At 42.9% G+C, this 17,151-nt stretch overlaps 1 protein-coding gene and 1 pseudogene across 2 annotated transcripts in view; both read right to left on the bottom strand.

Annotated features, from left to right (window-relative positions):
- LOC114636231 (mas-related G-protein coupled receptor member A) overlaps positions 1–16,551 on the bottom strand; it is a 19,608-nt gene extending 3,057 nt beyond the window's left edge. Inside the window, exons 1-2 of one of the 2 annotated variants that reach the window (XM_028784437.1) lie at positions 16,494–16,551; positions 14,906–14,908 (exon numbers count right to left, since the gene is read on the bottom strand). In XM_028784437.1, the coding sequence (XP_028640270.1) occupies positions 14,906–14,908; positions 16,494–16,504 (14 nt within the window). In that variant the 5' untranslated portion in view covers positions 16,505–16,551. The remainder of the gene's footprint in view (positions 1–14,905; positions 14,909–16,493) is intronic. The other variant, XM_028784436.1, reaches the window with a different exon arrangement.
- On the bottom strand, positions 6,595–7,830 carry LOC114636232 (annotated as a pseudogene).
- Positions 16,552–17,151: the final 600 nt, after the last annotated feature.

The following is a 17,151-nucleotide window of genomic DNA, read 5'->3' as shown; positions in this document are numbered from 1 at the left end:
ATCACTACACACTCTCCCCATGATGCCTGCATCACTACACACTCTTCCCATGATGCCTGCATCACTACACACTCCTTCCATGGTGGTAATCATCACAACACACTCTCGTTGTGAGGCTCTCCAACACTTCACACATTAACATGACTCTCTACCCCTCTACACAATCCCACCATGATGCGTGCATCACTACACACTCTTAACATGATGCTATAGATAACTACACTCTTCAACACTATACACACCAACATGGCGCTGAAAATCACTACTGAATTCCACCATGGTGCTCTACATCACATGGGGCACCACAATTAACTAGTTCGATACTCAGGGACTGCTCAGCCCACAGTGTGTGTGGCCCTTCTACATCGTCATTAGTCAAGAAAATGCCTACAGACTTGCCTGCCACCCAATCTGATGGAGACATTTTCTCAATTCTCTCTTGGTTTGTTTAGGTTTGCATTGAGTTGACAAAAAACCAAACTAAACTAAATGAAACCAAGCCTAATGAAACCTAACCTAACCTAACCTAACCTAACCTAACCTAACCTAACCAAACCAACCAAACAAGAAACATTAAGGCAATAAATAGAAATATTCCTGAGGGCATTTCAAGATTCTTTGGCCAGACTCTATCCATTGCATGTTCAAGGGTGTAAACTAGTACACTAATTTGAAAGACTTTCCTGTGAGACAAATTGGGCCCCAGGAAATTCTTAAATCAGTGGAAACACTTTCTCAGATTCATTTGCTGAGGTTCTCAGAGGCTGTTGAAGTCATGACCCTTGGGAGTCCAGATACTGCTTGAGTTGGTATTAGATATAGCCACTGTTCTTGTAGTGCATCCAGAATACAAAAGTTACTGGATCGTGGAATTTTTCATTGAAATTCCAAAGGAAAGCTAGAAAGTCTGGCAGTGTGTAGCAGGGTGGTGTTCTTTACAGGGAATCCCCCAAGAATGATATGTGAACCTTCCAGGTAAACACTAAACTGCAATGGCAATCCCAGGATGTTGGAGATGCCACAGATAAAGAATTCTGCAGAGGAAAGGCACAGATACCAAGAGGAACCAGCTTCAGAGAGAGCCACAAACAGTAAGACTCTAGGAGCTTAGCTGTCCAAGCCTGTTGGCGCTTAGATCATGATACTATATGCCCTAGATATTGGACGTGGAGCCACAGTGTGCTTCCTGCTGGGTTTTGTTTTTGCTGTGATTAGGATCCTTTCTCTGGATTCCTCCATTTATCCACATTGGGATAGTGAAGTTTACTCTGTGTCACAGTTTGATGGGATTATATAATTTTTATAGGTGTTCATGGCTGAAAGTGCATCTTGAGTCTCAAGAGAGTCTAAATTTATAATGTTGGATCTGCTAAAATTTTGGGGACTTTTGCAGTTGGACTGGGTAGAGGACTGGGCGTATTTTTCGTTGTGAGAGAGACAGAAGCCATCCGAGGATCAGCAGTAAAACATTGTGGCTTAAAGTGATGTTTTGGGGTTAGGAAGGGGTAGACTTTGTTACAGTCAGTCTTGACTGTAAATTTGATTAGGTTAAGAGACACGTGAGAGATCCATGAAGCATATCTCTCGATATGTATGTAAGGTCACCTCCAGAGATGAGCTGATGAGAATGGACACAATAAATATATTAAACCATTGGTGGACTCCATATGATGGTTCTGTTGCTGGGAGTTGGGGCCTACTTGGATAAAATAGGTCAGTGGCAGTGTGTTCCTTGGGGTCACAGCTTTCTCTAGCAGCCTCTCTGTATGTTCCACCTTGCTTATTACACACCAACATTTGAAGTACCCCTGTCATATGAGTTCCACCAGCATGATGTTCATTCTGATCACAGTATGACCAGAAACAGAGCCAAGCAACCTCCGGCTGAATCCTTTGAAATTATGAGCCAAAATTGATACATCTTCCACTTAGAATGTTACCTCAGGTACTAGTCACAGCTTTGAAAAGAAACTAATGTAGCCAAGATGATTTTGTCTTTTCACTTGTGCATTGGGTTTAGAAAATTTAACAGAAAAGTTTTAGTTCTTGGTTATTTTCAGTGTTGATTCCTAGGTTAGTTACTTTTATCTCTGCTGTGACAGAAGCACTTGAGAAAAGCAGTTCAAACACAGAAGTGTTTATTTGAGCTCTTGGTTTTAGGGGATGCCATGGCCAGGAAGGAGTGGTGTTGGGAGCATGAGGTGGCTTGTTACAGGGTCTTAAGTCAGGAAGAAGAGAGAGGAGGGCTCTATTCTTTCTTTTCTGTTAGTCCAGCCTCAGATCTCATTCAAACAACTGGTGATGTTACCCGCATTCAGGGTGAGTCTTCCCTCCATATTTAAACCGCTCTGGAGGTGTTCTCACAGACACGCCCACAGATGCATCTCCCAGGAAGTTCAGTCAAATTGCCACTGAGGAGCAGCAACTTCCACGATCTATGTTGTTTTAATAGCTGGGCTCTATAGTTTGTGTTTTTGTAAGTCTTATATGGTTAATAACAGCCTGTTATTTTAGTTTAAAGAACTCCCCTTTAGCAGTTCCTGTAAAGTTAGCCAAGAGGTCATGGACTATGTTTGTCTTATTTATCCAGAGAAGTTTTCTGTTTCCACATCACTTATGAGTGACAGATATGCTTGGCATGGTATTCTTGCTCGCCAATTATTTTTTTACTACAGTAGTTTAAATGTTTTATGTTGTATTCCGGCCTGTAGAGTTTATGCCAAGAAGTTCACTGATGGTTTTATTGGGATTTCTTTATTTACAATGCCTTTAAAAAACCTCTGAATTTTTTTCTTTGTTGATGGGTTTATCATCGTGTTTTGGCAATCCCTTCCTTGTGTTGAAATCACTGGAGACTTTTGTACTTTCTGTACATTGATATTTCCTATTTTCCTGAGCAGAGGACTTTTTACTCATCATTTATTTAATATGCTTTCTGGCACTTTTCGGGGGGAGGAGATTGGCCATGAGCTCATCTTTCTATCTCAGTCTCCCAAAGTGTGATTGTACTATGTGTCACCACACCTTGTCTTCTATCTTTTAAAAAATTATTTTAAATTCTGTATATACATGTGTGTCTATGTGGAGTATATGCACATGCGTGTAGTGTCTCATTGCGGCCAGGACAGTGTGTTGGATCACCTGACTCTGGAGTTACAGTCATTTTTTCAGCTGCTTGACTTGAGTCCTCTGCCAGAACAGTGTGCACTCTTAACAGCTGAGCACTCTCTCCTGCTGTGCATTCAGTAGGTATCTTGATAACTCGTAATTCCCTACACCCTAGTAAAGATGCCACTGAGTTTTTCAGATGTTTTTGGGTAGTATGGATATTTAGGCACGTGCCTTAACACTGAGCTGGATCCAATCCCTAGCACAGACATTTAAACAACACGGATTCTTCTAATCTAGGTTGCCTTTCTACTTTTCAAATGTCCTTTCCAATTTACTTAATCAGACCTTCAGCTTTAAAGAGCTTCCATCCACGGTTGAATACTTTTCTTGGCATTTTTGGATGATATGGCGGAGGACTGGCTGCTCTTGTCTTTTCTGCATAGTCCAACATATAGCGATACTTTTGGTTCATCTGTTGATTTTGTACTTTGCTGAGTTCGTTTATTAATTCTAGTGGCCTTTGGTAGACTTAGAGCTGTTGACATAAGACATTGTCATCTGAAAAAGTCAGGACTAGACTACGTTACTCTTAATAGTTAATATTTAAAATCTTTTATCTTGCCTGAACTCACCAATAAGGACTTCTAGTAGGTGTGTCCCTGTGGGCTATAAGACCCTCATCCTAGATGCCTGGAAGCCAGTATTCTGCTAGGAGCCTTTAGATGCAGATGTAGAACTCTCAGCTCCTCCTGCACCATGCCTGCCTGGATGCTGCCATGCTCCTGCCTTGATGATAATGGACTGAACCTCTGAACCTGTAAGCCAGCCCCAGTGTTGCCTTGGTCATGGTGTCTATTCACAGCAGGAAAACCCTAACTAAGACAAGGACTATGTTGAATAATATAGTAAGAGCATGCTTGACTTTTCGTGTTTTATTTGATATCTTAGAAAAAAGCCTTTCAGCTTTTCCTATGACATCAGCTGTGCCTCAGTGAGTGTGGTGTTTATTATATTGAGACATGCTCCTTTTGGACATATCCATTCAGTTTCATTTTTGTTATTTTGAAAGGAATGAATTTTAAGAAATGCCATTTTCGCATTGATTTGGATGGTTGTACTTGAGGTTGGGTTTTTGTGTGTACCTGTGGCAATGTGTGTGTGTGTGTGTGTATGTATGTATGTATGTATGTATGTATGTGTGTATGCATGGGGGTAGGGCAGAGATTGATGTCCATTGTTGTTTTTCTCAATTGCTTGATAACTTAGTTTTTTTTTTTTTTTAAAGGAAAGCAATCTTCTTTATTGTACACAGTACAGAATATAACGCAGCTTGGCAGGATGTACACAGCCCTGTTCAGGGGGAAGTAGTTCAAATCGACTGGCAGGCTAAAGCCTTTCTGCACTGTACACTTTCCACACTCTGGAAAAGAAGCAAATGCATGAAAGAAGCCCCACACCTTGACAGGGTCGGCTCTGTGGGAGGTACATGAGTCCATGTGGGAATGCAAAGTGGCGCTACTGTCCGGCGTCCCTCGATGGCACAGGCTGTGCCATTACAACAGGGGAGGGGCAGCTCAAGCTACAGAGAATTCTTTTCAACCCCCCCAAAACAGCATAGATTCATTAAATAAAACTAAAACAACCCCCCCAAAACAGTATGAGAGGAAAAACAAACAAACAAACAAACAAACCAAAAAAGAACCCCAAAATCTATACAGCATTTACAACAAATAAATCTTTAGCCAGCTGGGGTAAAATAGGCATCTATGTATGGACCGTGTGTCGATTAGAAAGCTATAAATATGCTTATCAAAGAGTCCTTTCATTAGAACACAATGCTAATTGAGGCCCAAGCTTCAGGCTTGATGCCTCTGTGGGCTCATGAGCTTTCAAGAGGAAAACCTTAGATCCTCATAGTTCTAAAGAGGACCCTCATCCCCACGAGCCTCTTCACAAGTCACGAGAAGGCTGTGGAGTGCCTCACTTGTGGGACAGCAAAGAATGTCCCACCTCAGTCAGCTGTGTCCACTTGTGAGGAACACAACGTGTGGAGTGTCAAGGACAGCAAACTCCTGCCAACTAGGCATCAGGCAGCAAGGCATTGCTGCTTCCTGCTGACTTTCCCACCACTCCAAACCCAGTTACCCAACTTTTACAGCTTTAGTTTGGTTGTTCAGAAAATTCCCAATATAATACTGCAATCGGAATAAAAAAAAAAGTAGCAGGACCAGAACTCTAGCTAGCACTGTTTTACCTGTAAGTGACAGGTAAGTCTCAGACCCCAGGGAACCATTGTGCAGGGTTGAAAGTCCAAAACTGAAAGAAAAAGGAAAGCAAGGTAGATGCCTGGGTTTCTACCAGGTGACCAGTTGTTAACGGACATGACATGTATGGAGTATGTACATCTGCTTCCCAGAGAAGGAGAGTTAGTGAGCACGGCGAGCTGTACACGTGAAACTGCAAGCTGTGTCCAGGCTGCCTTGCACACTTCAAAAATGTACAAATCAGGTTAACCGTCTCAACAAGTTGTTTGGTGCAGAAAGCACCAAACAGACTTCTAAATGGTGAAGGAGAAGCCCCAGCAAAGCCTCTCTCAGCCTGCAGTCTTCTGATGTGGGCACCACCCCACCTGAGGGATGCACTGCAGGTACCAAAAAGGGTTTTGTTTTTTGTTTTTTTTCTTTAAATACCAAAACTACAAAAATCAGTTTATATAAACTGTTTTCCCCCCAAAACAACCACCAAAAGCAAAATGTTCCCCCCCAAATCAAAGCAAAACAAAATACTGTCATGTTCATCATGTTTCTAAAATAAGCCACCTGCGCTCAGCCATGTGACTGGGAGGAAGGGGACTTGGTTCACTTATGGTGACCGCTCTGCTGAAAGGTCCAAGAGGAGAAGAGGTCTGAGAACCATGGAGTGAGTAACAGCTCTCTTGGCCTCCCTAGTTCTGGACTACAGGGGAAAGATTCCAGAATGAGCTACAAGAGTTTTGCAAATTTCAAGCCGCAATAGTCTGAGCCTCCCCAACCCAGCCTTATGGGTGTGCCTATGGGTGTGCAGTTTCTTTCCAAAGAATTGTGCAAGTCAAAGCCTCCTGTGGGAAGGCTTTAGTAGTCTGTGATCAATGAAGATTGTCATACACTCGGTCCCCTTTCATGGGCGCTAACCTGAACACACTGCTATACTGCTCTGCACATACTGGCCATGATGGCAAGGAGGATCTACTTCCATGTCTCCCCAGGAATTGAATCAGAATCGCCAGTCATGTGGTGTTTTTTTTTTTTGCCTCTCCCTGTTCCCACTCCCTAGCCAAGGTATTTGTCTTTAAGGGTGTCAAATCCAGAGACAGCGTGGGTTTTCCTGATAATACTCAAAGGGCAAGCTTTAGGAACAGCCAAGAACACAAACAAAACCACTGCCCTTGTTTGCCTGAATGAGGACTGCTGGCTCTAGGGTTTGGCTATTCAGCCACTGAGAAACTTAGTAAGCGAAGCCTTCAGCATAGGGGAGGCTGCTGCAGCGATCCATGACCAGGAGGTAAGCAGGGTTGTCTTCAAAGTGAGTCAGTGGCAGGGTGTCCTCCTCATTGAGGGGGCATTCTGACTCTGCCTTCAGGAACGGGCGCTGATTGTCCGGGAAGGCCATGGAGAAAAGTGCATCCGGGTCTCAGACAAATTTGTAGACGTACCGTTCCCCAGCCAACTTCTGCATGATGCCTTTTTCATAGTAATAGCGGAGAGAACGGCTCAGCTTGTCATAGTTCATGGCTGGTCGATTCTTCTGAATACCCCAACGCCAAGCAACCTCTTCGATGAGTTTAAACTCCATGCCTCGGCCAGTCCGGGTGATGAAGTGGGCGTTGGCTGGGTCATCCAGAAGGGTGACGAGGATCTCGAGCCGTAGCTGCAGAGATCCCCGCCTCTGATAAGGGGGTCCCTCTCGGTACATGGTGGGCTCTTGCTTGACTTTGCCTTCCAGTCTTTCGGGCACCACACAAGTGTCATCAAAGTATAGTCTGGGGTCCTTTTCATATGGGAATCCTTCATGGTTGCTGGAGAAATACCCGCCTCTCATGTAGGATGACTGGCAGTTAGGCACTTCTGAGTCAGCACAGTAATCTCGGGGCTCCTGCTTGATTCCCATGGGTGACTGGAACCCATGTGCTGGGGGACCAGGCATCCCAGGGACCCCATGTTCATAGAGTGGGTCATGGTATTCCTGCTTGAATCCCTGAAGGGGTGGCGGAGCTGCGGGGACAATGGGCTCTGACATCTGCCGGTGATAGCTGGGGTGATTATCTCCAGGAACTCCTGACTGAGGAGGGAAGGGATGGCTGGGCTCAGACAGCTGTCGCTGAAATCTCTGTTCTGATGGATATTGGCTTTCAGGCATCATCTTTGGCATTTGCAGGGGCTGATGTGGTGGTCGGGGAACCGCAAATGTTTGTTGCTGTGATCCAGGTTCTGGAAGTGAGTGAGGGGTTGGGGCAGGACCCACCCCTTGAACTGGGCCGGCTCCAGGGGCAAGAGTTGAGGTGGGCAGAGTTGCCTGAGGTGGGGGAAATAGGGAATTCTGATGGGTGGGTGACAAACGAGTGGCAGGCGGGGTTAATGGCTTGAACCCAGAGGGAGGCTTCCTCTTGTAGGCACAATAGTTGTAGAGGCACTTTTCTCCATACTTAGCACCAAGAGCCTGCTCGTGGCTACAGGATGACAATTCCGATCACTTAGTTTTAAGGCAGAGCATCTCACTGAGCCTACAGCTCACTAATTTACTCAGACTAATTGGCCCGTAAACCCCCAAGGACCCTTCTGTCTCTGCTTTCTTCACTGGTATGTGCCATGCCTGGCTTTTATGTGAGATACCAGGTATTTGAATTCTGGGCCTCATGCTTGTGCAGAAAGCACTTTACCAACAGAATAATCTTCCCAGAACTTCCATCCCTTTATTTTGTTCATTAGCAAAGGTCATGATCTCTTATTTTCTAGTGCTGAGGACTGAAGCTGAGGCTTGTGTGTGCTAAATACACATACTACCCTCAGGCCTCCTTGAAATCTTTTGAGCATGTGGGCAAGCATACAATCTGCGTATTAAAGCTATGGGTTATCAATTTAGTGCTCACAGTCTGACTTTGTGCACCCAGGTTTGTGGTGATCTTGCTGTTGGGTGTGTTGCTACTATTACACCACTAGAGAGCGCTCCAGGCCCAGATTTGTCCTAGGTTTACAGGTGGCGTTAAAAGGCACTAGAGGACAACCGAAAAGGGAAGTTTGCCTTTGATGTGAATGACAGGAAGTGCAGGCTGACAGGAGCCTGATATAGCTGTCTCCTTAGAGGTCTGCAAGAATCTTCTGACATATACAGAGGTGGATGCTCACAGCTAACCATTGAACTGATCATGGGGTTGCCAACGGAGGAGTTAGAGAGAAGACTGAAGGAGCTTAAAGGGTTTGCGGCCCCATGGGGAGAGCAACAATACCAACCAACCAGAGCTCCCAGGGTCTAAACCGCCAGCCTGGGAGCACTTAGGGAGGGAGCCATGGCTCCAGCTGTGTATGTAGGGGAGTATGGCCTTGTCAGGCATAGGTGGGAGACATCTATCTGACTCTGGCCAGCACCAGAGTCTCACACTGTCTTAAGTCAGTGGCTGGGACTTTAGTCTGAGGTTGGGAGTTGGATGGTGGGATATGCTGAAGTCAGCTACACCAGAGAGCTAATGGATGAAGGAACCTGCATTATCTCTGGGGTCCACCAAAGCCTGGACTAAGGCTGCTGCTGCTGCTGCAAGTGAAACCCAAATCTGACAGTCTCTGTGGCATGCCAGGGCGGGGTTAGAGAATCAAGTATGAAAACGCTGGCCGGTGGATGAGGTGTTTTAGCTCTGTCTAGTGTTGGATCTCACTGTAGTGGGTCTGATATTCTGATAAGGCTAAGACATATGTTGAGTTTCCTGCCTTATCTCCCAGTGGGTGTAGCCTTCAGTCATGACGAGGTGGAGCAGAGATGGGGGAGACAGCCATTAGTCCTGGGGTAGTGCAGTTCTAGAGCTCAGTGCTTGGCCACTTGCTTAGGGGAAGGGGATGTGTGGTTCTGACTGGCACTAGGTGTCATAATAAAACACCTAATACAAGATTTTAAAATCTAAGGTCTGGATTTAGTTTACTTTTTTGAAGTACCAGGGATCTTCTTATACTATGCAGAGTGTGGGGAGAGATAATATTGGCAACTTTTCCCTTTCTGCTTCTAAGGTGTCTTTAAAAATGACTAAAACCAGGTATTCTAGTCTCATGCCTAGTTCTCTCAGCTCCCGTGAAGATGCTGTGGTGAATGAATAGGTGTTCCACATTGAGGACTGATGGGGGAAGATATAGAATTATCTGGGACCTTCCTGCATGTCCACTGATCGACTGCAAGGCTGCCAGGAGAAGCCAGTCTTATGGAGAGGCAGGCAGAATAACTCTACACAGTAGACCAAAACAAGGAAAACCCCAGGACACTGAACTTTAGATTTACAGAAGGAACGATAGACCCTAACATAGAATGATAAACAAAGGCATAGGAGGTGGGACACAATTCTCTCCACCTGAGTAGAGCTGCAATCAAAAGAGAAAAGTTCCATAAACTGTTTCTCTGCAAAAGCAAGGTTTGAGACTGCATCTGTACCCCGGTGGGGGTGCCGCCGCCTTTGATCCCAACACTCAGGAGGCAGAGGAACTCTGTGAGTTCCAGGCCAACGTGGTCTACAGAGTGAGTTCCAGGACAATTACGATTACACAGAGAAACCCTGTCTCAGAGAGAGAGAGAGAGAGAGAGAGAGAGAGAGAGAGAGAGAGAGAGAGAGAGAGAGAGCCGGGGGTTCTCTGCATCTCAGAAGTATGTACTGGGGAAAGGGTCCCCAGCATTTCTTAGCTTGCTCATTATTGCCAAGGAGGTGGATTATTATTAGGAGAGGTTGGAAAGTCATCCCTTTTGGCTTGGGAGACAACATCAAACATTTTTGTATAGCCACACCCAAAATGTACCTTGCACCTCCATTGGATGTGAATGTCTAGTCTGAGAAGCAATGTGGATCTAGGAAGTTGATTGTTATCTTGGTCCTGGATCTACTTGGGCAGAAAGTGCTAATTGCTAAAGAGGTAATAAAGCCAAGCACAAAGGGGCAGCTACAGCCTAAATTCTGGAGTTCAAGTTTCAGGGTACAAATGCAAGGGATATGGAAAGTAAGGTGGTGTGATATAGTAAAGAACCCATAAGTCCTCAATAATGGAACATAACTATGCCAAAATGGCTGAAATGCCAGATAAATAATTCAAAAGCCTAGTGTTAAAGACTATGAACAACCTCAAGGCATATTTGAACAAACTGAGGAGGCAGAGGCAGGTGGATCTCTGTTAGTTCAAACCCAGCTTGGTCTTCAAAGCAAGTTCTAGGTCAGCCAGGGCTACACAGTGAGACCCTGTCTTAACAAAACAAAACTAAAGCTGCAGCAGCAGCAACAACAGCAACAACAACAACAACAACAACAACAAGAACAGCAACACTGCCAGGCAGTGGTGGCACACGCCTTTAATCCCAGCACTTGGGAGGCAGAGGCAGGCGGATTTCTGAGTTCAAGGCCAGCCTGGTCTCCCGAGTGAGTTCCAGGACAGCCAGGGCTACACAGAGAAATCCTGTCTCCAGACAACTTTTGAGAGGTCTTGGCCACAGTTAAGAGATCAAACCCAAGAATCCAAGAGTTTAACCTACTTACAAAGGGAAACACATCAAAATTACACCTGGAATTCTAAAATGCACATGATCTTACAGCCACGCACTTGATAAAAAGAAACTCAGGAAGTGCTGGATGTCACTCATGTCAACCAAGATTGCTATTTGTGACAATATTATTCATTGAAAGTGACAGAGTGGTAAATACTCTTTAACCCACAGACAGGTACAACTAAGCAATCCATGGCCACCAAGTGAACACCACGGACTCCAAAACGATCCTACACATACAAGGAAGAAAGATAGTTGCCAACAACAGAGCCCAGAAGGAAAGGATTTCACAAGAGGAATAGATGAACAGTTGGAAGTTAGTAAGAGGAACACACTAAGTAAACCAGAAAGCTTGAAAGATGAATGAGAGAGAGAGAGAGAGAGAGAGAGAGAGAGAGAGAGAGAGAGAGAAAGAGACAACATTAAAATCAACCAGTAAAACAATGACGTCAAATTACAGGCTTCAGAATATACCCCTCAATAATAATCCAATATTAAACAGTCTTAACTCTCCTTTAGCAAGACACGGAATGGCAAGATAGAACAGCTGGTTGACTACAGGAAGCATTCTTCAGTGCAAACACATATAGTCTAAGAGTGAAAGGATAAAGACAAAGGGCCAAGAAAATGAAGGAAAGGAGGCCGGAGCATCCATACTCATCTCCAACAGAGGAGACACAAGTCAAAACTAGTCAGTAGAGGAGTAGTTGGTAAGAGGGAGGAGATCAGCAGGATTTGGGGGGGGGATGAGGGAATGTAAGGGAGGTGAATTTGATACAAATACAATATGTACATTATGAAAATGACACAGTAAAACCCATTATGTATTGTTGATATATTAATAAAAACCTGAAAAAAAGAGAATATAAGGATTGAAAATATATACGCATTAAATGTTGGCACACCTAATTTGTAAAGCAAATAACTGGATATAAAATGATTGATAGGTCCAGGAAGAAAACTGGTGGCTGACCTCAGTACCCCACTCTCACCAGTAAACACATTATTCTGATAAAGTACTAACAAATAAACTTTAGAGTTCACTATACCGTAGATCAAAGAGACTTTACATCTAGAGACTATTCCAGGTGATAGCTGTGGAATACACTTTCTTCTCAACAGACAATGGAGATCTCTCTAAGAGAGATCACAATTTAGGTGACCCATGAAATCTCAGTGGTATGATTGCTTAAGCAGGACCTCATAATGACAATATCAGTTGACATACCAATGTGGATGGGGAAATCTCACAAGATGCAACTCTCAGTGACGAGCTACAGGTAATCAATGGCTCTTAAAAGGGAAGAATCAGTTTTCTTCAGGGATAAGTCCCTTTGCAGATTATCCAGTCCCGAGTCATCAGTTCTAAACACATATCCAATCATGCAATACTAAATGATTTCAGTATGTTGTACGTGTGTGTGTGTTTGTGTGTGCATGCATGCATACATGCATACATACATACATGTGCATTACAATAGTAATTAAAGAAAAGGTTATGGATTGCATGGAGGAAGACATGGGAGGAGTTGGAGTGGGGAGAGGAGGGGTAGAAATGACGTAAATATAGTACTCATGTATTAAATTCTCAAAAATTTAAATAACCACTTACAAATAAATAACATTTAAAATAAATTAAAATGATTTCTTTTTATCTTACAAGATCATAGTAGAATAAATCATAATAGAATTGATCAAGAAACCAATAGCAAAGAAACTATGAAAACTTAAAAAAACTTTTCTTAGGAATATATATATATATACATATATATATATATATATATATATATATCCACATATGATGTATGTATATATAGGATATATGTATGTATATATAGGATATGTATATCCTATACACATAGATAAATACGTTCATAAAATAACAATTAAGGAAAAAAGAGAAGGTGGGGAGGGGTAGGTGGGAGGGTTTGGAGAGAGAAAAAAAAGGAAGAAATGTAATTACATCATAATCTCAAATATAAAAATATTATCAAAAAATAAATAACAAAACTTTCTATTTTGAAAAAGATCCTAGAATCACGTGAAAATCAAAACAGAACTTAACGTAATTTTACATACAGCGAAGACAGTGTTAAGTGGTAGTTTGTAGCTTGGAGTGTTTTTGTTAAAAAAAAAAATCAGAGCAAATTAAAACAACTTAAGGATGTACTTCCAAAATCTTAGAAAACCAAGAACAAGACAAGCCCTAGTTGATAGACAGAGGCAATAAAGGTCAGGGCAAAGGTCAATGAAGTGGACACTAAAGGAACAATATACTGAACCAATAAAATGAACTGGTTCTCTGAGAGGCTAAAGCAGCATTAGTACCAGCAGTTAAACAAACCTAAAGTGACAGAGATAAGACCAAATAAAATTAGAGATTAAAGGGGGGGCATTGTGATAGAGGATTACTAGGGAATATTTTGAAGAGTTGTTATCTAGTAAATTGGAAAAATCTAGAAGAAATGGATACATTTCCAGGCAGTATTAAAAAATGTAGTAGTTTTCTTACATATCAATAGGAAATGTCTTAGTTAGGGTTTTACTGCTGTGAACAGACACCATGACCAAGGCAACTCTTATTAGGACATTTAATTGGGACTGGCTTACAGATTCAGTCCAGTATCATCAAGGCAAGAGCCTGGAAGCATCCTAATCTTCATCTGAAGGCCTCTAGGAGAATACTGGCCTCCAGACAGCTAAGATGAGGGTCTTAAAACCCACACCCATAGTGGCACACTCCCTCCAACAAGGCTACACCTCCTAATAGTACCACCCCTTGGGCCAAGCGTATACAAACCATCACAGGAAATATATATTGAAAAAATCAGGGTAATAGTCATAGTCAGTATCCCAGGAAATTCCTAGGAGTAAGTATAACCAGTGTCAGAAAGAACAAAACAGTGAAATAGTAAGGCTCAGAGGAAAGAAATTGAAGAACACAGTTAAAGCGTTGGAAGACCCATATCTGTCTATTGTCTCTATCAGTAATGTGAAAATGGATTCAGAGGCGTCTCCACAAAAGTCCAATTACATTCTTGCACAAATAGAAATAAAAACCCTAAAATTCATACAGAAGGACAAAAGGCCACAAAAGACCACAGCAATCCTGAGCAAGAACAGTGCTGGAAGCATCACAATGTCTGGTTTCCAATCATAATACTGTCCTGTACCAATGACCCAAGAGGGATACCAGCACAAGAAATGGAAAATGGAGACCAGTGTCATAGATTAGAGGATGCAGCTTTAAGACCACACAGCTACTTCTATCTGACCCTCAACAAAGGTAAGATAGCCTCTTCAGGAAACAATGCTATTAAACAGGAAATGCACAGGTAGAAGATTGAAACTCCCACCCCATCTCTCATGCTGCACAAGATCAATTAAAATGATCAGCCCAGAGCAAAATGAGCAATAAACAACAGATGCTGGTGAGGACACAATGAAAACGGATCCCTTGACTACTGGAGGGAATGCAAGTTACTGCAGCCAGTAAGGTAGTCAGTATGGCTATTGTTCAAGAAGTAGAGCTAAAATTGCCATAGGCTTCATGTAGGCTGCTTTTGGGTGTATAGCTCAAGAAATCAAAGTCAGTATACAATAGAGACAATTATACTATTGTAGTTATAACTATATTATATATATAATATATATTATAGTTATAGCTATATTATAACTATTATAGTTTATTGTGGTCTTATTCACAATAGTCAAATTATTGAATCAACTTATATGCACATAAAAGAATGTATGGATAAAGGAAACACACACACACACACACACACATATAACACACACGGGCACAAACACATGACAGTTTTATTCAGCTATGAAGAAAATAATGAGGGGCTGGTGATATGGCCCAGATCAAGAGCTTGGGTTCAGTGGGTAGTGCACTTGTGTAAACATGAGGAGTGGAGTTCAGAGCTCCAGAACCTACTTCTAAGCTGAGTAGCTACGTCAGCCCCCTATAATCCAAGCACTTGGGAGGCAGAAACAAGCTATGTTGTCTAATTTTATGTCAACTTGATACAAGCTAGAGCTATCTGCAAGGAGGGAACCTCAAAAATCTATAAGATCCAGTTGTAGGGCATTTTCTTAATTAATGACTGACTAATGGGGGTGGGCCTGGCTCATTGCTGTCGCACCATCCCTGGGCTGGTGGCCCTGGGTTCCACAAGAAAGCAGGCTGAGCAATCCATGAGAAGCCAGGCAGTAAGTAGCATCCCTCTGTGACCTTTGCGTCAGCTCCTGCCTCCAGGTCTCTGACCTGCTTGAGTCCCTGCCCCGCTGTTTCTGATGATGAACTCTTATATGGAACTGTGGAACTGTGAGCAAAATAAACCATTTCCTACCCCAGGTGTCCTTCCCCATCCAAGTTGCCTTTGGTCATGGTTTCCTCACAGAAATAGTCACCATAACTAAGACACAGGGGTTCCCCACAGCGAGCTGGCAAGCCAGGCTAGCTGGAATTGACTAGCTCTGGGTTTAGCGAGAGACTCCGACTCAATAAAGTGTGTGTGTGGGGGAGTGTGACCAAGGAAGATAGCTTATTTCTACTTTTAACCTATACACACAAGTGTGTGACCAATGAAATTATTTCAGATTGAGGAAGATTGGGGGCTTTGGAGAACTGAAAAAAAAAACCCTACATGAAAGTACAATTTGGGATTCTTCAGAAGATGGTGGAGAAGAGCAAGAGGAGGGAGGAGAGAGAGGGAGGGAGGTGACGGTATGAATCCTATCCAGGTACTGCGATTACATCTGAAACGTCATTAGCAAAATCAATTATTTTGTATGGTTAATATATCCTGATGAAAAAGATAGCTGTTCAAATTTGTGTCTTAATGAGGAGATGGTTGCTTATTCAGCTGCTATGTTTCTCCCATACCCTAATTAATTTCTCGTCTTCATATCCTTGAACTTTACTGACCGTTTTAAGAAGAATTAGGTTGGTCTGGATTTCCTATCATTTCTCTTCCTCTTTTAAAATCAGTGCTGCTGTAGCTTTGTTAGTGTCTTCCAGAGAACTCACAATTTCTCGAGCTATGTCTTTTTTTCCTGATGGTTGAGCATTTGTGGGGACAGACACTGCTTTTTCTTTGGCAGGGACAGACTTCCTCCGCCCCTCAGTGTCTAATCTTTGATGCTGAATGGGCTGCTGGCTCTGAGCTGTCAGAGCATGTTTTCTGTTTCTCTAGATAGCCGGGCAATTCCTTTTGCTCTGAATTTGTGTGGGGTAGCTGACTGGGCTCTGTTGTTTGGCAAGACCACTGGAGGATGTGCGCTGAAGTTGCCTCAGGTCTGTGGAACACTGTGTGCATTCTCTGAGCATAAGGTTCTGTGATTTGAGTTCATCTGTTGAGCAGGTTAGCAGCAAAAGCTTTGGTGGTAAGGAGATCAGGACGGAGTTTCACGAATATTAGCTAGCAGCTTCTAACTACTCACTGTCCAGCCTAAGTGCACCAAACTCATTAAAAGGGAGTTGCACGATTCTCATCTTTTCCTCTCATGGTTCTCATGGCAACTTGAATATGCTGCCCCAGTATGGAGTTATGTGGATACAAGCACACAAAAGATATAACAATAGATTCGGTAATAAATTCTATATAGACTCTTACCTTTCCCCCATTCTTCTTGCTGGATGCAGCAAGCTGGCTTGCTTAGAAGGAAAGATACAGTCACTGCAGGATATTTCTTTGCTCTGGAGAAGTGCATTTAAAAGCTGGAAGGAAGTAAAGTTTATCAATACCCCAGACAGCCTTGTGGTTTCCTGCTCAGAGTCCTATTGGCAAATGGGACTGTAGGGTCTGTTTCGTCATGCTCCTCCTGAGGCATTTCTCAATCTCTGGTTTTGCTATGCTTTTATCTCTCAGCTTGCATTCAGTCACAACCCCACTGTGTCCTCCTTCCTGTAAGTGATTGTTGTCTTGGAGCTTTCTGCCACCTGGACAATAATGCCAAGCAAAGTGAGCAGTGTCCTCAAGCACTTAGTAGGGATGGAGCAAAGTCTCTAGTTGTTGCTCCATACTCCCCATGGCCTGGCTTCTCCTTTTCTCTGCTAAAGCAGTGATGTTGGCACGTTTCCAGTTTCTCCCAAATAACACAGAAACACATTAAATGAAAGGCGAATGTTTTTCAAAACATTGTTCTTTGGAAGCAATTTCTTGTTAAACTATTTGTTCCTAAATATCTTAATAGCTGAGCTTATGATTTTGATCAGCAAGCATTCATTTTTATTTTAGAATTTATCTCTGTTAACAATTATATAATCTAACT

Source organism: Grammomys surdaster, unplaced genomic scaffold, assembly GCF_004785775.1.
Source record: "Grammomys surdaster isolate TR1022 unplaced genomic scaffold, NIH_TR_1.0 123045, whole genome shotgun sequence".
Taxonomy (NCBI): Eukaryota; Metazoa; Chordata; class Mammalia; order Rodentia; family Muridae; genus Grammomys; species Grammomys surdaster.
This window is presented reverse-complemented; position numbering and strand designations above follow the sequence as displayed.